This window comes from Lynx rufus, unplaced genomic scaffold, assembly GCF_022079265.1.
Source record: "Lynx rufus isolate CCGP_SWC_20201006 ecotype Redwood Valley unplaced genomic scaffold, mLynRuf1.p SCAF_5, whole genome shotgun sequence".
Lineage (NCBI taxonomy): Eukaryota > Metazoa > Chordata > Mammalia > Carnivora > Felidae > Lynx > Lynx rufus.
The window spans coordinates 99,127,314-99,148,285 of NW_025814867.1; the positions used below are offsets into that span (position 1 = coordinate 99,127,314).

Genomic DNA, 20,972 nt, shown 5'->3' on the forward strand with positions numbered 1-20,972 from the left:
GTTGAAACCAGGTTAGTGAGGAATAATAGAAAGAATTGGGATGCTTTAGCTGGAAATGAGAGGGTCTAGGGAGACAAGTAAAGTTGCTACAATTATTTGAGTGGTTATGGTACACAGGAACACTTGTATGTGTCCCCAGAAGAACAAGGAGCAAATGGATGTAAATTGCAGGGAGGCAGATTTCAGGTGAGTATAAAATGAACTAAGAACTGGAACTGAGCATTAACCTGCTTACCTGAAATGTTTAAATTGAAGCTGACTGATCATGTTCCTTCATTTTTCCTTTATTCAGGAATGAATACATTTATCCCTTCAATCATTTTATATACTGAGTACCTATGTGCCAGGCACCACTGTTCTTTTTTTTTTTTTAAGTTTTTATTTAGTTTTGAAGGAGAGAGAGACAGAGCATGAGCCGGGGAGGAGCAGAGAGAGAGGGAGACGTAGAATTTGAAGCAGGCTCCAGGCTCTGAGCTGCCAGCACAGAGCCCGACGCGGGGCTCGAACTCACGAACCGTGAGATCATGACCTGAGCTGAAGTTGGACGCTCAACTGACTGAGCCACCCAGGCGCCCCCAGGCACCACTGTTCTTAAAACTCTACTGTATTAACTCAATGAGGTCTCAGAACAACCTTATGAAGTAGGTACTAAACTTTGCAGATGAAAATACCAAGGCACAGAGAAGTTAAATACCTGTTGAACACCTCACAGGAGGAGTAAGAGGAGAGCCAGGCTGTAAGCACAGTCAGACTGTAGCCAATTCTCAGCCTGGCCAATACACCAACCTACTTTTCTAATGGTGCTGAGCTTGATGTTGTAGATGTGTGATTCTCACGAGTGGGAGGTTGGACTAGATAAGACCTCTTTCAACTCTGAAGATTTCATGGTCACCTTTATTGAGCCCTGGCTGTATTAGAGGGAATTTGTAGTAATTATGGTAAAAACAACTACGATTTTTGAGTACCTACTATGTGCTTTATATGAACCCCTGGTCCTTAACCCAGGTTCTTCTCTTTGGCTACACAAAATTACATAGGGAGTGAGGCCTTGAGAATGCCATGCTGTGAAAGTTTTCCGAAGTGATTCTAAAGTGCAGCCAGAGTTGAGAACTATAGGTACAAAAGATCTCATTTAATACTTAGAATGACTCTGCCAGGCAACCCTACAGTCCCCATTTTACATATAAAAGGACTAAGGGTTAAGCGATGCTGGGGACTTGGCCCTTGGCCAAGCTAAGCTATACCCTTGGCCAAACTAGGATGTGGACCCAAGCCTTTCTGGCTCCAAAGCCTCATCAGGTTACAGTACAACTTCCCAATCCCTTTATTATAAACAACCCAAACCTAACCTAACAAACAAATAAAAACCACCTTATTCCATCTCAGCATTTACACAGCTAATCTCCACATCAGGACCCTACTCAGTTGCCTTTTACAGGTTCTTCAGCCACCCTTTCTGAAACAACAACAAAAACTAAGAAAGGATCTCAAATAGTTTAATTTTGTGTCCAGTATTGTTAGTTCAGAACACTGGGAAAATTGCTTGGGTTCCAGTATTTTCTTCCATACTGTAGACAACTTGATATTAACTGTGTTTCTGATATTAAAACTTATTGCTTGGTAATGTTAACCACTTGAGGAGTATATTGTTTGTAACCGAATAGGATAAAGAGTGTACTTTTGTCTTGATACCAATTTACCTTTGATTGTGGTTTAAATCCTTTGTTTACAGAGTGATGTTACCATGATTGTTACCGTATCTGTTACCATAATTGTTTACTATAATTGTTTCTTACCCACTTTATAATTAACTTGTAAGTAAATTTATTAGGTCTTGTAAGCTCTTTATTAGAATATATGTATCCAGGTAATGTTCAGTTACAGTATGGTAAAAATAAATGTATTTAGAAAAAAGAAGACTCAGAAAATGATCTTATGAAGCTTTTATTGATAAGAAGCAGAAAACTATGAGATTTGTTTATTTATTTGCTTAAATTTTTAAAAAGTTTCTTTATTTTGAGAGAGTAAGCAAGTGGGGGAGGAGCAGAGAGAGAGAATCCCAAGTAGGCATCTCACTGACAGTGTGGAGCCCGATGTGGGGCTTGATCTCATGAACTGTCAAGTCATGACCTGAGCCGAAACCAAGAGTTGGATGTTTAACCAATTAAGCCACCCAAGCGCCCCCAAAACTATGAGATTTAAGTCATTGAGAAGTACATGACCTACCACTGCTGGCTTTGAAGGCGGCCATGAGCCACGTGGCCTCTGGAAGCTTAGAACAACTCCTAGCCTATAGTCAACAAGGAAACAGGGACTTTAGTCCTACAACCATATGGAACTGAATTCTGCCAACAACCTAAATAAGCCTAGAAATAGATTTTCCCCAGAGCCTTCAGAACTGAAGGCAGCTCTGCCAACACTTTGTTTCTGACCTTGTGAGACTCTGGGAAGCAGCGAACTGTGCCTAGATTTCTGACCCCCAAAAGTGTGAGGTAAGAAATGGGTGTTATTTTAAGCTGCTAACTTTGTATGGTGGCAATAGGAAACCAGAGCAGAACCTGTTTATAGACTGAAATGTTATTGAAATTTGCAGACTAAAAGTTGTCTTTTGGTTCTTAATTGACTAGCAACAATAGAATATCAGTTGACTTTTGTCAGTAAACCCAATGATTGCTTTGCTCTGCTTATTTGGAGCCTGCATCACATGGCAACTTAGAGGATAGTTTATTTTTATTGAAATAATTTAAATGTTGTTTTTTTATCAAGGATATCTTTAGCTATAGTCAGCCTTCATTCAGGACTTTCTAGTCAGCCTCGGATCTGGAGCAGTAGTTTAGAGAAGTGTATTCGAAGACTGTCATAAAAGAGAATTGTCAACTTCTTTTTCTTAGATTGTAAAGTATTTAAGGTCAAGGGCTCTATATTGCTCATTTTTGTATCCTCCGCAGTGACTAGAATACCATTTGCATATAAATGTGCTCAGTAGTTTTAAGAATTGAATTGGTTTACATTATGAAGAACCTTGAAATGGAGGGAGAAAATGGCATTTAGGTATGTTTGTAGCTACTACCTAAAGAAATTTACTCAAGGTGTATGATAATCTGCAACCAAGCTGCAATAACCAATATGACCTTGCCATATCAATTTTTAAAAATTCTTTATTATAATTAAATATTTATTTTCAAATCATCAACTCGTATAAATGTAGAAAGCAGTCTGCATATCCAATCTGGAAGGGAAGGGAAATTCACTGGATCATTGAATTTGGATTTTAAAGGTCTTGCTATGTAAAATGTTTCTATCATTTGATTCCTACACACCTCCCAACCCCAGTAGACATGTGTTTCACAATCAGGTGAGAGGAAGGAAGGAAGAAAGGGAAGAAGGAAGAAAGAAGAAAGGGAGAACAACTTAAAAAAAAAAAGGAACACAGACATACTTTTTGAAAAGTAAAATATCATCTTAATAACACAGCAAAATGGCTCCAAAGTACTAAACACAAAATTTAATAACATAAGTGTCATTTTAAGACCTATCTTTCCTGATAATAGCTTTTAAGGAAAACATTTAGACCCTGCTCTATTGTCCCCCAAATCAAGACAGGGCATCATTATGATGTCACTGCCGAAAACAGATGGAATGACCCCCAAGGTCCAAAGGAAGAGAGGTGGGGTTCATACTGCACTCTCAGCTGACCATGTGGTGTGTATCCTATCTGCTCTGGGCATCCAGTCTTTTTTCAGAGACCAGGAAGGGATAAAGATGCACTAGTTCAGTTAATTTTCATAGCAGCCTTGTAAGCCTTGTAAGTTGTTTCTTCTTCGTTTCCATTTACAATTGAGGAATTAACGTAAAGGATTATTAGCTAGTAATATGGCAAAACTGAGATTCAAACCTGAAATGAACCACAAAATCTGATTCAAATAGAGCTGCCAGCCATGCCATAACAGAATGTTGAGGAAATACGTGATGTTTAGTGTGGAGAAGCAAAGACCTTAGAAGGAAGATAGAGCAGTTGCTTTCAAAGACGTAAGGAAGTGCAACTGAGAGAGCACAGGGAAAACCTGCTTTGCCACTCCCCTCCTTAAAACCTTAAGGTGGCTTTCAGTAGCTATAGAAATAAGTTCTAAACTTCTTAGCAAAAGCTTAAAGATAGTTCTACAATCTGCTACCGACTTCCTCCTCACCGTCCATTTCACTCTCCCACTCTACAACAGATTGCTTTCAGCCCTTCACAGACACAACCCTCTCTCTGAACTTCCCCCTGCCTGAAACACTCTTTCCAATCTATGCCTGGTCAACCTTTACTCACCACCTCTTCCTTAACCCCAGGACATGATTTAATCATCTGGCTAGGCATGCCTACATGACCCTATTCTTTCCTTTTTGTAGCCCTGATTGCATTTTAATTGCTCATTTAATATCTTTCTTTCTAAACAACAAATTCCACAAAGTTAGGAATCACATCTCTAGTTCAGTACTGTAATTTAGTGCCTACTGTAAGACTTGATACATAGCAGGTGCCCTGAACAAATATTTTTTAATTGAAATTAATTAGTAACACCAGGGGGATTAAATGATGGGAAGAGGAAATGGAGGGATGAGCCAAAAAAAAAAAAAAAGAAACAGGTGGCAGAGGTTTAACTTTAATGATGGACTATTCTGAGGAAACATGGACTGGCGTGACATTTCACTGTGGACTTCTGAAAAACCAGAGGGAACCATGGTAAGTTTGCCTAGAGAAAGGGACTAGCTGACTATATTCTGCCATTCTGCAGGTCTCTGCTGGCTGCTGTCCGTCCTCCTGGTGAAGTCATCTCAGATACTGTGCATGCATAGTGATCGACACACATGGTATTTGGTGCTTGTGGAATTTGTTAGGTGAGAAATATCTGTAAAGGACTTTTATCTTATAGCTGTGTCTCTTTCTTTGTCTCAATTTTGTGCTTACAGGGGAAATGAAGAAACCAGGTGATCAGGACACTGATGGGGGGAAATTAGATGGATCAAAGAGTGATGGAAGGCAGTCTCCGAGCTCCTCTAAATCTGCATCAAGATGTAAGTAAAGATTATAATATACCCTTAGGCTTTTACTAAATTTAGGTAAAACCATTTTTAAAGAGTTTTTAAGTTTATACAACAGAAATGGTTTACTTGTTTCGTTCTATTGTTAAATTCTAAGTTCTTTAAGAGGGCAGAGACTGTGTTTTAACCATTTAATCTCCAGAGCCCGACACATAGAAGTTACTATCATCTCTGTGTTGATAATGATCTCTCTGCAAATCTGGTCTTGTTCTCTCCTGTCAGTCTTTACTGAACTTTTCTAATACAGTATAGTAGAAAGACTGGACTTTAGGTTTGAGGCCTGGGTCTACCACTTAGAGACACTTGATCTGGAATAAATTATTTTACCTCTTTGAGCCTCAATTTTCTCACCCATTAAGATGATAATTGTGAGTAGTTTGAGGATTAAATTGGATAACATATGTAGAAGAATATCATATACTGCAAATAAAACAGAAATACCCTGATACCAAAACCAGACAAAGACATTACAGAAGAAGAAAACTGCAGACCAATATCCCTGATGAAACTAGACGTGAAAATCCTCAACAAAATATTAGCAAACCACATTCAGTAATACCTTAGAAGAATCATTCACCAGGATCAAGTGGGATTTATTCTCAGGATGTAAGGATGATTCAATATTTGCAAATCAATTAACGTGATACATCATATTAACAAAATAAAGGATGAAAATCATATGAATACCTTAATAGATGCAAAAAAGCATTTGACATCCAGAATCCAACATCTCTCAACAAACTGGGCTTAGAGAGAACATATCTCCACATAATAGAGGCCATGTATGAAAAAAATCCATGGCTAACATCATATTCAATGGTGAAAAACTGAGAGCTTTTCCTGTAAGATCAGGAACAGGATGAGGATGTCCACTCTCACCTCTTTTATTCAACATAGTACTGGAAGTCCCAGCCACAGAAATTATACAAGAAAAAGAAATAAGAGACATCTATATTGGTAAGGAAGAACTCAAATGGTCACTATTTGCAGATAACATGATATACATAGAAAGCCCTAAAGATTTCACAAAAAAACTTTTAGAAGTAAAAAATGAATTCAGTAAAGTGGCAGGATGAAAAATTAATACCCAGAAATCAATTGTGTTTCTATACACTAATAATAAAATAGTAGAGAAATTAAGAAAATAGTCCCATTTACAATTACACCAAAAAGAATAAAATACCTAGGAATAAACTTAACCAAGAAGGTAAAAGACCTGTACTCTGATAAGTATAAAACATTGATGAAAGAAATTGATGAAAACTCCAACAAAAGGAAAGATATGCCAGACTCTTGGATTGAAAGAATTAATATTGTTTAAATGTCTACATTATCCAAAACATTTTATAGATTCAATGCAATTGCTATCAAAATACCAACAGCATTTTTCACAGAACTAGAACAAAAAATACTAAAGTTTGTAAGGAACCACAAAAGACCTTGAATAGTCAAATCAATCTTGAAAAGAAGAAAGCTGGAGGTATCACAATTCCAGATTTCAAGATATACTACAGTAATCAAAACAGTATGTTACTGCCACCAAAATAAACACATAGATTAATGGAACAGAATAGAGACCAGATATAAACCCATGCTTTTATGGTCAATTAATCTGTGATAAGGGCAGCAAGGATAGACAATGGGGAAAACACAGTCTTTTCAACAAATGGTGCCAGGAAAACTGGACAGCTACATGCAAAAGAAGGAAACTATACCACTTTCACTGTCTTACACCATACAAAAAAATGAACTCAAAATGGATTAAAGACCTAAATGTGAGACCTCAAACAATAAAACTCCCAAAAGAAAATAGAGACAGTAATTTCTTTGACATCAGCTATGGCAACATTTTTCTAGGTATGTCTCCTAAGGCAAGGGAGACAAAAGCAAAAATAAACTATTGGGACTATATCAAAATAAAAAACTTTTGCAGAGCAAGGGCACCATCAAGAAAATCAAAAGGCAACCCACTGAATGGGAGAAGATATTTGCAAATGATATATCCAATAAAGGGTTAATTTCAGAAATATATAAAGAATTATACAACTTAACACAAAAAAAAACCCAAAACAACCTGAAGACCTGAATATTTTTCCAAAGAAGGTATACAGATAGCCAACAGATACATGAAAAGATGCTCAATATCACTCATCACAAAGGAAATGCAAATCAAAACCACAACAAGATAGCTCCTCACACCTGTCAGAATGGCTAGACGCAAAAAGATAAGAAACAAGTGTTGGCAAGGATGTGGAGAAAAAGGAACCCTTGTGCACTGTTGGTAGAAACATAAATTGGTACAGCTACTGTGGAAAACACTATGGAGATTCTCTACACGGAGATTCTCAAAAATTAAGAATTGAAATACTTATGATCCAATAATTCTACTACTGGGTATTTACACAAAGAAACCAAAAATACTAATTTGAAAAGATCTATGCATGCCTATGTTTATTGCAGAATCATTTACAATTGCCAAGATATGGAAGCAACGCAAGTGTCCATTGATAGAGGAATAGATAGAGAAGATGTGATACACACACACACACACACACACACACACACACACTGGAATATTACTCAGTCATAAAAAGATGAGATCTTGCCATTTATAACAACATGGATGGACCTAGGGGTATAATGCCAAATGAAATAAGTTAGAGAAAAACAAAGGTCATATGGTTTCTTTATATGTGAAATCTAAAAAGAAAACAAATGAATAAACAAAAAGAAGAATCAGGTGATCATATGATTACTATAGCTACAAGGTATAATTTAATGTCTTATTTAAATCTTATGAATTTGAATGTTTTTAACACTAACTTTTCCCAGTAAGGTCCATTATGAAACCAGAAAGTAAATGAATAAATAAAAAGCAGAATCAGACCTATAAATATTGAGAACAAACTGATGGTTGCCAGAAGGGAAGTGGGTGGGGAATGGGCAAAATGGGTGAAGGGGAGTGGGAGATACAGGCTTTCAGTTTTGGAATGAATAAGTCACAGGAATAAGTCACAAAAGGCATAGCATAAGGAATACAATCAATGATATTGTAATAGCATTGTATGGTGACAGATGGTAGCTATATTTGTGATGAGCATAATATATAAAATTGTTGAATCACTTTGTTGTACACCTGAAACTAATGTAACACTGTATGCCAACTATACTAAAAAAAATAGAATAAAATGTGAGGAATTGTGTAAAAGAATTTTTAAAAAATGGCTTGCTCTTTCTGACAGGGCATCATGGTGTTAGGTGTCATAGGGGAGTCTTGACTTTTGTAGCTCTAATCCTAAATACAGTTTCAGAAATATAATTTTGATTATTCACCTAGAGGAGACCAGGTCCTGGGGAAATCAGTTCATTCACAAAATTGACATTACACTATTTCAATGTATCTGAGACATATCTGGTAAATCCATAATTTCTCCATATCATGTTTTATTTGAGGTGTTTATCTCCTCTTGCTTGGACTCAAGTCTTTCTGTTCAAGTCTCTCTCCATACCACCACTATAATTATCTTTCCAAAAAACATGGTTATATCACTGTCTTCAAAACTGTTAGTCTGCTTCTTTCTTGATTTTCCATTTCCACTTTTCTCCACTCCCTAATTTCTGACCCAGGATTGTCTACCTTTTGGTGTCCAGTCCTTTGCAGCATTTTCCTAGATGGATGGATTTAATAATAATGACCCTTTGTCTAGCACTGCCTCAGGATCTTCCCTTCTATGTCAGATCCTTACAGGGGATGGCCTGTCAAGTGTGGCCTGACCTTGCACTCAGCTCATAAATTAGTTCATATAGTGTGGTTCTTAGTATCCCAAATGATAACCTGAAGTAATTTGCTGGTATCCTGAAACCCTTTTTCTTGGTCCTGTGAGAAGAAGGTATCTCTTCTGGTTTGGCCACATTCCTGATAGCTCCTGATGGCTGGAGACCTGACCCTGTTCTCAGGCTTGCTAAAATATGAGCAACTTCTTACCCTTTGGAATTCTCATGCAGAGTGAACCAGTTTCCGGGTGGTCCACTAAGTAGAGAGATTAAAGTTGACTCTTCCCTTACTCAACAAGAGGTAGAGTTTCTCCATTTGGTAATAGAATGATTTTGGTTTTGCTAATTTTCTCTATTGTTTGCTTGCCTTTTATTTGGTTGATTCTTGCTTTTATTTTTATTATTTCTATGACTTATATTTTCTTTTTTGCTTTTTCTAGATTCTTGAGGTCTGAGTTTTGACTTTTCTTCTTTTCTTATATGTACAAAAACTATAAATTTCCCTCTAACCATAGCCTTAGCTGCATCCCACAAATTTGGATATGTTATATTTTAATTATCACTTTAAAATATTTAATTTAAAATATTTTTAAATTTCTTTGTTGGTTTCTCCTTGATCCACACATTATTTTTAAATGTTTGATTTCCAAATATTTGTAGGTTTTCCAGATCTTATCACAGTTTATTTTTAATTTACTTCTGTTGTGATCAGAGTATATGAGCTACTTTGGAAATAAGGAAATATTGAATTCAAGATTTAGAAATTATTAAAACAAATTACTTTTAATAGCTGCTATGAAAGAGGATTACAAATTTTTAGAAGATGCCACAGAAGAAACATTTACCGAAGGGAGAGAATCACGTTTAGGCGATGATGATTATTCTAGGGAACAATTGGAAGGAAGTTCAAGTTCATTTCAAGATGACTATGTGGAGAGCATTGGAGGTAAGTGTTATTAGTTTCCTATCAGTAATTGTCACTGTTTTAAAGACAAATTGCCCAAAATGAACAGTTATAAATCCATAGAAATAAAAATTTTCAGGATATTTTTCAGTGATAAAAGTAAGAGCTTGGAACATATTCTAATAGGGTAGCATCTCTGGAGCTGTAGATTACATTTCTGAGGATCACATACAGGACTCTCATACTTGGTTGTCTGGGGGGTAGGATGATCTCAGGAGTGCTCTACCCCAGATTAGCGAATTATAACTCTCCCTTGGAACTGATTGGGAGTTGCTGTTTGAGACTGCAAAACCATGACCAGAGTTCAGCATGCACCCTTTGTTGATTTCTCTTCCTCCCAAGCACAGGGCCATGTTTGTTCCTCTTCCCATGCTCACTGGTGGGTAGCATCCCATGTTCAGGCCACTTGTAGTACTGCTAGAGTATTGCGGGGTACGTATATTCCTCCTGTCTTTGTGAAATACAATTTTAGGACTCACCAGATGCTCTTTTTAGTTAAAATATTTTATTTTTTTAGAATCTCGGTATATGGAAACCCCAGCTCCAGACTCAGAAAGGGCAGAGGAGGAAGTTAAGAAGAAAACATCAGAAAACTTCTTCTATGATTATGCAGAGCTGATTTCGATGCCTTTTGTGACTCCGGATTCGAACATACCACTGGATCTTCTCACACTTGTGTATCCACTCCAGTTACATATGTATAATTTTTGGATTTCAACTTCTTAGGTCAGGGATCGGCAAACTGTAGCCCGTGGACCAAATCTGGCCTCCGGTCTATTTTCCTAAATAAAGTTTTATTGGAACACAGCAATTCTCACTCATTTTCATTTTATCTGTGGCTGCCATCACACTACAAGGGCAGAATTAAGTAGTTATAACAGAAGTCACCTGGCCCACAAAGCCTAGAATATTTACTATCTGGCCCTTTACAGAAAAAGTTTGCCGATCCCTGTCTTAGGTAATTCTAAGAAGCTTGGCCCTTAGAGAAGCTGAGATAGAAATACGGGACCTTAATTTAAACTAACCTTTTGTTGATGCTAAGTAAACATAAAGAGAAATGATACTTTTCTGGCTGTTCTCTTATGAGACATGATGTAAAGGAGATCAAAAGGCCTCTTATCCTGGTTTACATCCTCTACCAGGCTGGCATCCCTTTCTCAATGCCTACCAAGTTAAAATCATTGATTTCTGAAAACACTGATACAATTGTCAGACATTAGTACTTACACATTATTTATCAGATGAGTATCAGAGAAGACAACCCTGAGGAAATAGGGCACAAAATAACACACTTTAATCGGTCTGGAGAATAAGAGTTCATGAAGAATTGTAAAGGTGGGGATGATTAACAAGGGGATTTAGGGTTTGCTGTCACTGTATGATGTTAGGTTTGTAAGGTGGTTAGTTAGGAAAATATTTCCATTAATGCTCTTGGCTAGCAGTTTGGTATGCCTGCTTTCAGATGACCACATGGCCTGAAACACTGACTGGCCTCTTATAAAAGTGTGCTTAAAGAGGAGGGTGGTGTACTCACTGACTCAGTTTTGCTTTTCATATAAAAATAGAACATGTTATTATAGCTTCTGTTTCAATCCCAGGTGTAACTAGAACTAATTCACCTTATACTAATTCACTAATAACCTGGAATTTTCTCTTTTGAGGACATCTTTTGTATATGTCATCTTTGGACAAGTTGCTGATAGAAGTTATGCTGTTGCCTTCCTTCTAGCCTATTTGTTTCAAATGAGGTGGTTTAGCAGTCACCTGGAAGATTTTCCTGAAATACACATGTTCTGATACCTTTCCTGGACCAACTGCATCATTTCTGTGTGTAGAGGGACTTGGGCACATGTAGTCTGAAAAAGTTTACCAAGTACTTTTGATTGTGTTGCCTTCTCCCAGCCCCCAACACTGGAGACTTGTTGCTCCAGGGTACAGGGATCTCTGTATTAGAGAGATATGCTGCGATTCCAGATAATAGAGTCAGAGTGACCTTGACTTTTGACTCGATATATGAATTACCTCTACTGATGCTGGATGAGTGGCTGTATCTGCTATAGACTTTTCATGAACACTTTCAAAGCCAAGGAAGTCACAAATTCTGGATAGCTCACATTATTAGCTCTTGCGGGCCTTGAATCAAAAGCTGCCTCTCTGGAACATCTTGCATTAGACAGTTCTACTCTCCAGGGTTGGAACAAATATGATCTCTATTTCTTGTGAGAAGCTCCAAGGAGAAGTTAGCTGTCATGTATCCCCTACACAATCCTTTATACTTTATTAATTCAATTGAGTCAACTTCAGTTTCAAAGTTCAGTGTCTTATAAGTCAAGAAATGTGTCATGTATTACGTATTACCTAAACCATAGCATAATTTATACAAGATGTATTTAAACACGATTTTAAAGTGAGGGTCCTAGATGCTCATGAACAGACAGTGAAGGCCCTGGGTCTCAGATAGGAAGTTAAGAAAATGCAAACCAGAAGACAGGATGGGATAAAGCAGAAAGGAGTTGAAGGTATAGCAGAACACAATTTAACATCTTAAAAGCTCTGGTTAGGGGATCCGCTGTCGTTTGGGGTTAAAAGGGAAGGATCAGACTCTAGTTATACATTAATTAATTCATTAATTAATGCATCCAAGAAATGTTTATTGAATGCCTCATAGGCTCAAGACATTGCACTAGGCATTCTAGGAAGTAGAGATGAGCTATGAGAAGAAGCAGGTTGTAATTTGGAGGGGGAGAGTTTGGGAAGTTACAGTCTCACCCATTCTGCATTTGAAAGGGCCTTTGATCAGAACAGCAGCAGGTCAAAGGGAGTCCTACTCTACCCTGAAATTAGAGATGTTAATACCAGATAAGTGATCACATGCCTGATTCCCAACTGTCACCCAAGACAGTGAAGAGATGGTAGCCCATTTCTACTCTCAGTTATCGACACACTATTAGCCCTCCAAGTGTTACACTGGCACTGGGAAAAGAGGAAGGAAGAGGAGGAAAGAAAGGTGAGAGCAGCAGTTTGGGGAAAGGGAAAAGGAAGGTAGGTGAAACTTCCTGCCCATACCAGGAAGATAAGGAGCATGTGGATCCCATTCTTTATTTGTAAGGAGGCCTCAGTACCCATGAGGTCTGAATAGCTTCATCAAAATCTTTGGATCACATGTTCATTTGCATTTCTTTTTTTTTTAAGTTTTAAGTTTGTTTGTTTGTTTGTTTATTTATTTAGAGAAAGAGCATGAACAGGAGAGGAGCAGAGAGAGAGAGGGAGAGAGAGAAAATCTCAAGCAGGCTCTCCTCACTGCCAGTGTGGAGCCTGACATGGGGCTCAAACCCACAAACTGTGAAATCATGACCTGAGCTGAAATTGAGAGACGCTTAATTGACTGAGTCACCCAGAAATTATATATAAAAATTAATTTTAGGTGTTCGTGTCTTTAGTGAGTTGATAAAATTCCCTTTTCTTGAACAGATAAAAAAGCCCTGAAATATTCTGTCTCTTTTTCAATTTAACTCTTAGACAATGAGGTAGGTATAGTTATGTATAGTTGGTTAATAGTTTGTATATACCTCACAATTCAAATTGCATTAATTAAAATTTTCTCCTTTTTTACATTCTATATATTCTTGTTAATAATTCTACATAGTTTTTTCTCTAAAAATATTCACTTACAAATAAAAATAATCCTCTAAAATCAGAATTTATTTTTTTAAACAAGGGCAAGAAATAAAGATTTCTCCAATGATCCTTTAACTTTTGTGTTCAACAGTGAACTCTTAGAAAATAAGAAACCATCTACTTAAGATATACTATGTAATATGTTTCTTTTGCAAACTATAATGTTTTGATAGATTAACCTCATTTAACTTACTTATTACATTTATATCTTAGGTTATATTAATTTGAACTTGAACTTGAATTAATTTGAACAATGTACATTTAAAAGATGTCTTATAAAAACTTTGATTATTTTAACCTTTGTTTTGAATTAGTGCAGATTTACTGTATAGCATTAATATGCACACACACACACACACACTCATCTATACACCTATACATATTAATGCACTCAGAAAGGAAATGTTAGCATATTTATTATATATACTTATATACCATATACTATTTAGTCCATTTTCATAATTCATATGAATTAAATTTCAATTATATTTATGTAGATTTATTATAATATGTAATATTACTGGTGTTTCAGGATTTCAAAATGTGTCAGAATTTTAAACAGCTGGTCTTTCAACATCAAGAGGCCTTTTTGATACTTTTACTTTTATAAAATTAATCTGCTTTCAGGATTTCCCTGGGAAAATTAAAATATTGACTAAATCAGAGTATGAGTATTTTCACGTAATTTGAAAGCAAGGTTGCATTAGTGATAAATAAAAAACTCTGAGTTTCAAAGTAAAATGCAACTACTTCAACACTGAGCCTTTATTGAAGGGCACAGAGTTTAAAAACATATTTATTACATTGCTTTTCCTGTCTCTAGAATGGTTACTTTGTGTCACTTCTTTTCCTTAACAACATTCCCTCAGTCATTCCTTTGGTTATGACTGTAGAAAGCGGGCCAACCTAAAACTTCTGGACAGCAGTACTGTGATGTACATAGCTGGGAACCAGCTGATCCTTTTGAATTTGAAAACCAAGGAACAGATCTACCTGCGAAGTAGCAGTGGTAGAGGAATTGGTGTTATTGGGGTACGCTGTTAGCGACTTCGGAAAAAATTCCATCCTTTTGTTTGTTTCTTCTGTGGACCAGCCAGGCTGTTAGATGCCAATACCATGGGCAGGATGCCACAATTGCAAGAGATGCAATTGTAAGGCATTTTCAAGTCAACAATTGCAACCACTCCATTCACTGACATTGTCTCTGTGCAGTATCATACTATCATGTTAATAATACTATCATTTTACCAATACTTAATGTTGCAGATAAGGACTCTGGGGCTAACAGAGGGTAAGTGGCTTCCCACAGTCGTGAAGTTTTTTCATATTAATGCTATGTTGCTATTCTGCAAAAATACTCAAATGAGTGGCACAGATGATAATTCAAATAATAAATAGAGATAAGTGCCAGATAAGATATAAGTATATAGTTGCACATTAAGAGATCAAGTATAGATTGTACGTTCAATAATTTTGAGCAGTTGACAGAAGGACTTGTATGTGATTTGAGGCTGTCTCTTCCTCTTCAGGTGCCTGTCTCCATCAGTCACCTTTTTTCTTGTACCTTCAGCCTCTACTTCCTTAGGGTTTTCATCCTCAGCATTAAAGCACACTAAATCAACTTGTTCTCACCTTAAAAGGCTCCTCTCTAACCATGTATTCTCTTTACACTGACTTTTGATCTTCCCTTCAAAGCCAAGCTTCTGCTGTCTTTTTCCCCACAACCGCACTGAAATTGCCCTTACTAAAGTGACCAGTGGCCCTGAATAGCCAAATCTGAAGAATACCTTTCTAACTGTATCTTATCTGACCTCTCAATAGCAATTGGCCCCATGATTGCGCTTTTATCTTGATGACCTTTTGCTTTTTACTCTGATTCTTAAAAGTAGGTGATCCTTAAAAGTCCCTAGATCTTCTCTCACCAATAACAGCCTGAGAAGCACATCTTGGTGTCTTTAGAGTCATGAGAGGGCACCTGTTCAGATTAGGCTGTGTGAGACACAGAGAAGAGGAGAAATATGCAGGATTTGGGGCTCATACAAGCTACGCTTCCGTAGCAGACATTCAAAGGGTTTTTAGAAGGATCATGAACCAAATAGAAGTCTGCCCTGCTCTTGCCCTGCCTGTCAGGTGTGAGCAGCCCATTCAGAACTAGAAGGTGCAGAGTGACATCACCGTACCCTGTGGAGGTGGAGGGCTTCTGGCAGAAAGGCTGATGCAGCTCCAACAGAGAGACTGGGCCAAGCTAGCAGGGAGTAGTGGGAAATGCTCTTGAGTAGACTAGATGGTAGGGTAGCTTACCTGGTAGGATATTTAGATTAGAAGTGGAGATGAGTGGAGAGGTTTGGAAGATTCTTGCTCTGAGAAGCGAAGCAGGAAGATGAATGGGAATGGAGAAGGTAAGGAAAATCAGAGATCCACAAATAGAACTTAGACTGGCTACGGAAACAGGAAATGGTGCGATGGAAGGGTGAAGGAGAGTCTCATGTTTCTGTCTTCCTTGATCATCTATGTATATATAGCAGGTGTAAATAGTAAAGTCCCCCTGTCCTCAGCAAGAATTTATTATACTACATTGTGAGTCCAACACTAACTCAGAACATGCAGGGATTTAGGTGAAGAAGTGTTCGTGACCTCTATGAATTCAGAGTTCAAAATCCACCCAAAGAGACAGGACTCATATCAAAAAGCAGAAAAACTAAAAAACTAGAGGCATAAAAGTACATGATCCTGTGGCACCAGCTGTGTGCAAACACAGGCCTAGCATTAGGGTTCCATGGAGGGAAGTCAGTCAGGGGCCACTCTGAGGAGTCCTGAGCCCTGAGGTCCACATCATCTGCAGAGTACGGAGAAATGGGGAACTATCACTTGTTTTTCTATCACTTTACGGCCAATAGTAGTTTTGAAGTTTCTATTTTGTTATACAATAAGTTGGCCCGAGGTCAGTAGTTAGAGGTGTATTGTGGTCAAGAATGTTAATCCTAATCCTCATCCCCGCCTGGACTCTGGGCAGTTGTATGTCCACAGGGACTTTTCTCGGAGTGTGTTGAAGCCTGGATAGTGGTGGGGATTTTCCTCAACTGGCCTTGTCGGTTCATTCTTTCCGAAACAGTTATCTATTGTGGATGAGAAGCACTCTCGCAAGGCAATGGGAAATCTGTGAGAAATGTGTTCTGGGGGCATATCAACTGTCAGAAGATAGGGTGAATCTGTATGTTGAGTATAAAGTAAATGACTCCTTAGTTCCTAATAATTAGTTCCTTATTAGTTCCCCACTAAAAATAAAACACCAAACTCAACCCCACAGAGCTTCTGATCTGAAAGGGCTGAAACTTTTTCACTTACTATAGGCAAGATGCAGAAGAGCAAAAGATTTGCCCGAATTCTCATTCAGATTTCTGCGACCACATATCCTATACAATATTCTCCCATAAATAGGCATCTAGGAAAACACATACCTTAACACATTTCCCCCTAAGTTCTTGGTAGCTACTGTTTTTAATTTTTTTTTAAAGATTTGTTTTTAAAAAGAGAGAGCGAGTGGGGCAGGGGCAGAAAGGGAGACAGAATCCCAAGCAGGCTCTGTGCTGTCAGTGCAGAGTCTGATGTAAGGCTTGAATTCACGAACTGTGAAATCATGACCTGAGCTGAAATCAAGAGTCGGCATTTTAACCAACTGAGCCACCCAAGTGCCCCAGTAGCCACTGTTTTTTTAGTTCCACTTTCTTTTTGGCTCCAACACCTGGCTTGAATCCTACCTCTCACATTTGCCAGCTGTACGACTTCAAGTTACTTAGCCTCTCTGTGCCTATTTCCCATTGGTAAGATGGGAATGATAATGGTATTTGAACTCACAAGGTTGATGTAAAATTTAAGGGGATTAATTCATATAAAGCTTAAACAGTGTCTGGCATATAATAAGCACCCAATAAATGTTGGTTATTCTCTCACTGAGTGTCCATCCTATAAACCCAAGCCTTGTTTCAAGCTGAAGGGATGGGTGTTTACTTGACTGGAAGAATAAAAGACCAGTTGTCAGTAAGAAGACAGCTTATATAGGTCTTTTGGCCCCATGTGTGGAGAGAAGAATGTTATCTTGGGTACCAGAATTTAGAGTGCAATCCTCTAAGGGAAGCTCCTGGCCCCTAGGTATAAAATCAGGAGTTGCAAAATGGTAAGTGAAAATAAGATTCTTTTAAAATCTATTTATTTGTTTGTTTATTTATTTATTTTGAGAGAGACTACACAAGCAGGGGAGGGGCAGAGAGAGAGAGGGAGAGAGAGAGAGAGAGAGAGAGAGAGAATCCCAAACAGGCTCCGCACTGTCAGCACAGAACCTGATGCAGGGCTCAAACTCACAAACCATGAGATAATGACTTGAGCCTAAACCAAGAGTTGCATGCTTAATCAACTGAGCCACCTGGCACACCTGAAAATAGAATTTTATAAAGCACAATATGTGTCTTAAATAGTTTGTTTTCTTTTTTTTTTAACGTTTATTTATTTTTGAGACAGAGAGACAGAGCATGAACGGGGGAGGGGCAGAGAGAGAGGGAGACACAGAATCGGAAACAGGCTCCAGGCTCCGAGCCATCAGCCCAGAGCCCGATGCGGGGCTCGGACCCACGGACCGCGAGATCGTGACCTGAGCTGAAGTCGGACACTTAACCGACTGAGCCACCCAGGCGCCCCAAATAGTTTGTTTTCAAAACAGCCTATTTTTATTTTTAGGCTATCCATTTACTCTTCCTGCACATTGGCTTACCAATGAACAAAAATAACAAGAATAAACATATACTTCACAATTCATACGGCTGTCATTCGAAATGCTAAGCAAATAGTTTATCCACAAATATTTACTATTTTTTTCCTCTGCATCTGGCTTGGAAATATTGTATCTTTCTCACTTTTAGTAAGTTTATATCCATTTGTGGTAAATTTGTCCAAGGTGAAATTTTTTAAACCGAGATGGAACCTACTCTGGAAACATGAGTTTTTCTGTACAAAAATTTAGGTTGATTTATTTATGCAGGGTAAACAATTCATCTAACTTGGTTGTTCTCAAAGAGTGATTCCCAAGCCGGCAGCATCAGCATCACCTGGAACTTGTTAGAGACGGAAATGCAAATTTTGCGCCCCTGCCCTCAAGTACTGAGTCCGGAACTCCGGTGCTAGGGCTTACCCTCTGTGCCTTCACGAGCCCTCCCTGTGGTTCCGACACACTCTAATGATTGAGAACCACTGTTCTAGCTCTCCTGATGGCAGTTAAAATAATTGCAGATGTAGAGATGACTTTATTAACAAAAGCAAAACTTAAAATGAATATTCGTAAAGGCTTCAGTTTAAATCACATCCGTTACCAAGTATGTATCAGATGCCCCCCCTTTTTTTTTTTTTTAGTTTTCTGTTGGAGTGGATCCTAATAAATGATAAAATCACAGATACTGCATTAATAGGGCTATTTATAAGAAAATCTTCCTTTTATGATTTAAGTGAGATTTTACTTTTTATAGGTTCATCCTGATAAAACTTACTTCACTGTCGCTGAAAAAGGAGTTTTCCCAAAGATTATCATCTATGAATATCCTTCTTTGAGGCCCTACAGAATCCTTCAAGGTGAGCCCACTACAACTTTTGAAATATTCCATGTTCAAGGTTAATGATATTCAGGGTCTTCCAGAGAAACCAAACTAGGAGGAGACAGAAGAGAGATTTGTTTAAAGGACTTGCCTCGTGTACTTATGGGAACTGGCAGGTCTGAAGTTTGTAGGGCAGGCTGGCAGGCTGGACGTTCTTGGGCAGGGGTTGATGCTACATGTTCAGGTAGAATTTCGTCTTCCTCAGGGAAACTTCAGTTTTGACTTTTAAGGACTTTCAACTGATTGAGGCCCACCCAGATTGAAATAACCTCACATACAATTAATCACCACCATTTTCGTGTAATTTTGTTTTCCATATAATTAATTTTAGTAGTTTTTTAAAAAGACTGCTTTTTGGAGCAGTTTCAGATTTATAGTAAAGTTAAGGGGAAGGTTCAGAGATCTCCCATATCCCTCCTCCCCCACACATACATAGCTTTCCCCATTATCAACATCACTCACCAGGTACATCATTTACTGAAGATCAGTCTACATTAGCACATCATAATCACCCAAAGTCTACAGTGTCCCTTGGGGTTTACTCCTAGTGTTGTATTCTATGGGTTTAGATAAATGTATAATGATGTATATGCATCAGTATATCATACAGTGTATTTTCACTGTCCTAAAATTCCTCTGTGTCCTGCCTATTCATAACTGTCCCCACCTTGGCCACCACTGATCTTTTTATTGTCTCCCCAGTTTTGCCTTTTCCAGAATGTCGTCGAGTTGGAATCATACAGTACGTAGCCTTCGCAGATTGACTTCTTTCACTTAGTAATATGCATTTAAGATTCCTCCCTGGCTTTTCATAGTGTGGTAGCCCATTTCTTTTTGGTGCTGAAAAATATTCCATTGCCTGGATGTACCCCAGTGTACATTTGTGTATTGAGGGGCATCTTAGTTGTTTCTAAATTTTGGCAGGTTGTGAACAAAGCTGCAATAAACATCTGAGTGTAGGTTGCTGCTGTGTGAACATAAATTTTCAACTACTTTGGGTAAATACCAAGAGCATAATTACTAGATCCTATGGTAAGAGTACGTTTAGTCTTGTAAGAAACTGCCAAGCTGTCTTCCAGAGTGGCTGTACCATTTTGCTTTCCCACCAGCAATGTATGAGAGTTCCAGTTGCCCCACATCCTCATCAGCATTTGGTGTCCTCAGCGATTTGGATGTTGGCCATTCTAAATAGGTGTGTAGTCGTACCTCCTTTTTTAAGTTTGTGTTTCCCCGATGACGTAGAGTGTGGAGCATCTTTTCATATGTTTCTGTGTTATCTGCATATTTTTGGTGAGGCTACATGTTAAGGCCTTTGGCCCCTTCTGTAATTGAGTTGTTCATGTCTTATTGTTGAGTTTTAAGAGTTCTTTGCATATTTTGGATATGCATACTTTGCATAACAGTCCTTTATCACATATGCTTTTGCAAATTTTTCTCCCAGTCTGTGACTTGTATCATTTTCTTGACATTGCCCTTCTCAGAGTAGGTTTTCATTTTAATGAAGTTTAGTTATTAGTGATTTCTTTTATGGATCATGTCTTTCGTGTGGAATCTAAAATGACATCATGATACCCAAGGTCACTTAGGTTGTCTCTTACATTAACTTCTAGGAATTTTACATTTTTAGCATTTTATATTTAGGTCTGTGATCCATTTTGAGTTAATTTTCGTGAAAGATGTAAGGCCTATGTTTTCAGTAGTTTATTTGTTTGCTGGTTTATTTTTTGCCTATGGATGTCCAGGTGGCCCAGCACATTTGTTGAAGAGACTGTCTTTGCTCTGCTATATTCTCTTCAGGCCTTTGTCAAAGATCAGTTGACTGTATTTCTCTG

At 37.9% G+C, this 20,972-nt stretch overlaps 1 protein-coding gene across 1 annotated transcript in view; it reads left to right on the top strand.

Moving 5' to 3' along the window:
- Positions 1-4,655: 4,655 nt before the first annotated feature.
- Positions 4,656-20,972, top strand: part of CFAP44 (cilia and flagella associated protein 44) — a 146,544-nt gene continuing 130,227 nt past the window's right edge. Inside the window, exons 1-5 of the mRNA XM_047100263.1 lie at positions 4,656-5,058; positions 9,650-9,805; positions 10,341-10,500; positions 14,371-14,533; positions 19,015-19,117. Of these exons, the coding sequence (XP_046956219.1) occupies positions 4,959-5,058; positions 9,650-9,805; positions 10,341-10,500; positions 14,371-14,533; positions 19,015-19,117 (682 nt within the window). The 5' untranslated portion in view covers positions 4,656-4,958. The remainder of the gene's footprint in view (positions 5,059-9,649; positions 9,806-10,340; positions 10,501-14,370; positions 14,534-19,014; positions 19,118-20,972) is intronic.